This window comes from Garra rufa, chromosome 6 (genome assembly GCF_049309525.1).
Source record: "Garra rufa chromosome 6, GarRuf1.0, whole genome shotgun sequence".
Classification (NCBI taxonomy): Eukaryota; Metazoa; Chordata; class Actinopteri; order Cypriniformes; family Cyprinidae; genus Garra; species Garra rufa.
In genome coordinates, this window is record NC_133366.1 from 44,299,397 (window position 1) to 44,303,455 (window position 4,059).

The 4,059-nt window shown below is 36.8% G+C and overlaps 1 protein-coding gene across 1 annotated transcript; it reads right to left on the reverse strand.

Annotated features, from left to right (window-relative positions):
- Window positions 1-339: 339 nt before the first annotated feature.
- Window positions 340-2,342, reverse strand: LOC141336072 (uncharacterized). Its single transcript, XM_073841576.1, has 6 exons — window positions 1,977-2,342; window positions 1,845-1,886; window positions 1,247-1,285; window positions 1,036-1,158; window positions 681-711; window positions 340-595 (listed from the first exon to the last, which is right to left on the reverse strand). The coding sequence occupies exons 1-6, from the start codon at window positions 2,323-2,325 to the stop codon at window positions 562-564; spliced, it is 618 nt and encodes a 205-aa protein (XP_073697677.1). The 5' UTR covers window positions 2,326-2,342; the 3' UTR covers window positions 340-561.
- Window positions 2,343-4,059: the final 1,717 nt, after the last annotated feature.

Here is a 4,059-nt window from a genome sequence, read left to right on the forward strand (position 1 = left end):
TTTTTACACCTGGTACTTTATCAGTCTGATAAATTTGTGGACAATACTGTACATGATAAAATGGCAATCATGCTACCGTGTAAGTTAGACACAATGTTGTTTAGGAAAGTGATGTTTTCATCAAAGTCAGAGTATTCCTACTTCTTAACATTTAAAATTTTACTCTGATGTTCCAACGCAGGGGAACCGGGTGAGATATGTTAATCCTTCAACATATTTTTTTTATATATATATATATATATATATATATATATATATATATATATATATATATAGCTTTTTCTAATTGTATCAGCTGAGCTTGTTTCAACTGTTTATAGTCAATTTAGAGTAGAGTAATAGAGTCAACCTTATCGTCCTTGCTATTCCCCACATACAAACCATAAGCAACAACCTAAATTCAATAAAACCAGTTACACATCATGTAAGAAAGGCCTCATAACGCATACAGTCAAGCAGTATCCGCAACTTCTCTTGATTTGGTGTCATCGCTCTTACATTTGCAACTGATTCAGTGGGTAGGTCAAGATCATCAATAATGTTCTTCACTTTTGATCTAGCTTACTGTTTTTTCCTTTTAGGAAGATCTGATAACCTGAGAATACGAAAAGAAAAAGGATATTGGAAAAAAAATAAAATATAGAATAGAAAGAAAAAAATTACTTCAACCTTGTACTGACCTCTGTTCACAGTCTTTATCAGGTTTCTGATCTGAAACATCAGGGGAAACAAAGACTGTTAAGGACAATCCATGCGCTACAACATGCTATCTTATTCAGTGTACAGTATGCCTTCAGCGGTTATGCGGATGTGTCCAAAATATGAGGCCATCATAAAAATCCATCCTATAAATAAATAAAACAACTTATATAAAATTTACTTTGGGGCTTTACTTTAGACTCCAGATGTACACGATCAACATTATCTAATGGTTAAGCAACTCCATCTAATTACCATTTTTAATTGTTTCATATACCAACATTTATTCGCTTGTTTGTTTGTTTGGTGTAGAAGATGTACATGTATTACACTTACAATATACCATCACATTTGATTTGCCAGAGGTTGCAGAAGTCATAGTCATTGTAACGGAGCCTAGACTTGATCCAGTTATGACAGGGGCATATATCATACCGCCATTAGACGTGGAGCTCTTGCCTTTTTACAGAAAACAGGTCAATTAATATACTAGTTAATTGTACATCTGATAATGATTATTCGTTATTAATATTTAAATCACACTAACGTTTTACACGGATGCATGATGGTCCTTGTCTTGAAGTCTCTGTTGAATTAAAAAAAAAAAGTGTTATTTTGAATGGCAAAAATCAGGCTATGGACTGTATTGCAATCCGCCTTACTGAGATATGTATTTTAAAAGTAGTCCTATTCATAGCACAGGTCTTTACTATGCAAGGCAGTTCGGTTACCTGTCACTAAAGTTGAACTAGGGCCTATCTAAAGACACTTGTGGGCATCCAGCTAAAACTCAGGACTAAAAATCCATACTTCTTCTTTAGATCATATTATATCTGTAACAAATCACTGTTAATGTACACAGATTTCACACTAGGCTGTATGACGTTTGTATGTTTTAGCCTAAATGAAATGTTTCATATATATACCCCTAGGTTCACTTTATAAACGGACTTTAATTTTTATGAAGGTATGCAGTAGGCATTATGCACCCATTACGGTCCAAAAACGCACTTTTGCAAACCAACTTGACTGTAGTATGTGGTGATCCATTTTTGGTCGGGAGAAAATTCATTTACATCATCTTCTTTCAGCAAATCTAGAAATTTTCGACACATAGAATAAAAAAGAAAAAGAAGTGCTATAACCTTGTATCGGCATCGGTTTAGAGTCTCTATCAGGCTTCTGATCTGAAACATTAGGGAAACAAAGATTATTACTAAGGACACTCAATACATGCACTACAACAATCTCATCTCTACATGCAGTCATCATCATACCCAGAATCTCCCTAGTGGTCACGCTGATTGTCTCTTTGCTGTTAACACAGACGTCTGTCACATCAGGCCGTGTTTCCTTTTTCAGGCTTCTTACAATCTTCATTTCGTTCTTAAGGTTTGTTTTACGCTTAGTATCCCCCGTACAATCATGATTCGGATAGCGCTCATCGACGATGACCGTGTTCATCGGTTTGATCATTTGTCCTTTGTAATATGGTTTAAACATAGAGTCTATGATGACTTTTACACCGCACATTTTTTCTGCGGCACAGCTGCACTCCGATTGATCATCCGCAGCAGCGCCAGACCTACAGTTGTTCTCCATCAGATTCGACGTAGTTTCAGACATTCTTTTCAGAATTCAGTTTTCTCCAAGACGTAGCCGTTTCCTAGAATTTAGGATTTGACCGTTTACTCCCAAAAGTGTTATTAGCAGTAAAATTGCAGCAGAGCCGTGGTTCAGTAAAACAGGTTTGTTGTTGTTGTTTTTAATCAACAAGACGTTGCAGTAGCTCCGTCGTCCAAACCTGGTTATGTTCACAGTGTCGGGTGAACTCAGTTACTGCAGAGTTGATGACGACCTCAGTTGTTGGTTTTACTAATAGGGTCCACCCCTCAAGCTTGTTGTAAGGTCTAAGAGGGTTGTGGCCGGAAGGCTTGAAAATCAGTCAGGCACCCAAGATAAGTTTCGCTCAAGCTAGTTATAATATTTTGATTAAAGATTATAGACTCAAAAAAATAAGATCCACGAACCAAGTGGTAACTATTATACCACAGATAATGATAGGTTGTTAAAGATTTTAGAGCCAATTCCATAATAAAATGTTTCAAATAAATTTACAATCGTTATAAATAATACATGCAACACTAGACATCAACAATATTGTGTCTTAAAATATGTTTAAACCTTTTAAACATATGATAAAATTTGAATAAAAAGAGGCAAAGGGGAAACTGAATCCAATAAATGTTTATTAAAACAATTAAACATATAGCAAGAAACAGAGGAAAAGACTCAACGCTTTACAATTTTGTTGTGCTGCTATACATCCAAAACATATTGATGCCCACAATAAAACACTGACTGTGAAATTGGTCTAACTTGACTGAAACAGCTTGTCAATGGTTGAGAAAACAGTTTTTAACACAGGTTCGTCGCTCGCGTCTAAATATAGATTTGTTGTGCAGCATCCGAAAGGGTTGTCCTCAGGAATAGGCCAGGCGTCATCATGCTCATACTCAGAGTCATCATCAAAGTCCTCCTCAGAGTCATCATCAGACTCATCCTCGGAGTCCTCCACGGAGTCAGACTCGCCTCTTTGAGACAAAACTTTTCTTTTATATTCCTCCAGATGTTTCTTTACCCTTATGAGATGATTTTGATCGTGATGCAATTTTCTTTCAGATTCCTCCCGCTGTTTGTTTACCCTTATGAGATGATTTTGATCATGATGCGTTTTGTTCCAACAGGCAGATAGGCGGACGTATTCTGGTCTCGTTGAGGCAAGGTATCTCATACCCGCCGTGACAGAATCCCACTGATAAACGTACCTGATTTTACCACCAAATTTAATTTTTGTCCAAATTTGATTGTAGAAGTACGTCCAGTCTACGGCCGTTAAAAGCAGATAGCTACATTCAGGAATACATATATCTTCATAATCCAAAACGTAGAGTTTCACAGTCTGCAATGTCTTGTCAAACACAAATCTCCCCGTACGATCCTCAGACACTGTGAATTCTTGTTTCGCAAAATCTTCATCTTCATCGAGAATCTTTATCAGACCGTGACTTTCCTGGTGCATTTCCATTTCAACAAAATTTCTTGCCGATGTGACTGAAATTAATCTTGTTTCAGGGGTGTTTGGAGGCCTTTGTACCAATGCAGAAACCGCGTCAAACTGAGTGTCTCTAAACTCTGAATGTAGGTTGGGGGTGCGTCAAACAACCAAGAATGTGACAATATTTACATAAAAACACACCTCCCCAATGTCCAGACCAATGGGGTATGACTGTTTTATTTACCACCTAGCCAACGGAAAAATACGTCCCAATATCTACACAAATATAACTCACTAGATCA

What these genes read in the sequence shown, in the direction of transcription:
- LOC141336072 (XM_073841576.1), bottom strand. Translation starts at nt 2,325, where the DNA reads ATGTCTGAAACTACGTCGAATCTGATGGAGAACAACTGTAGGTCTGGC. An exon ending in TAAACCGATGCCGATACAAG is followed by an intron (nt 1,286 to 1,844) that starts GTTATAGCACTT and finishes TTAATTCAACAG; the next exon opens with AGACTTCAAGACAAGGACCA. An exon ending in ATCATGCATCCGTGTAAAAC is followed by an intron (nt 1,159 to 1,246) that starts GTTAGTGTGATT and finishes TTCTGTAAAAAG; the next exon opens with GCAAGAGCTCCACGTCTAAT.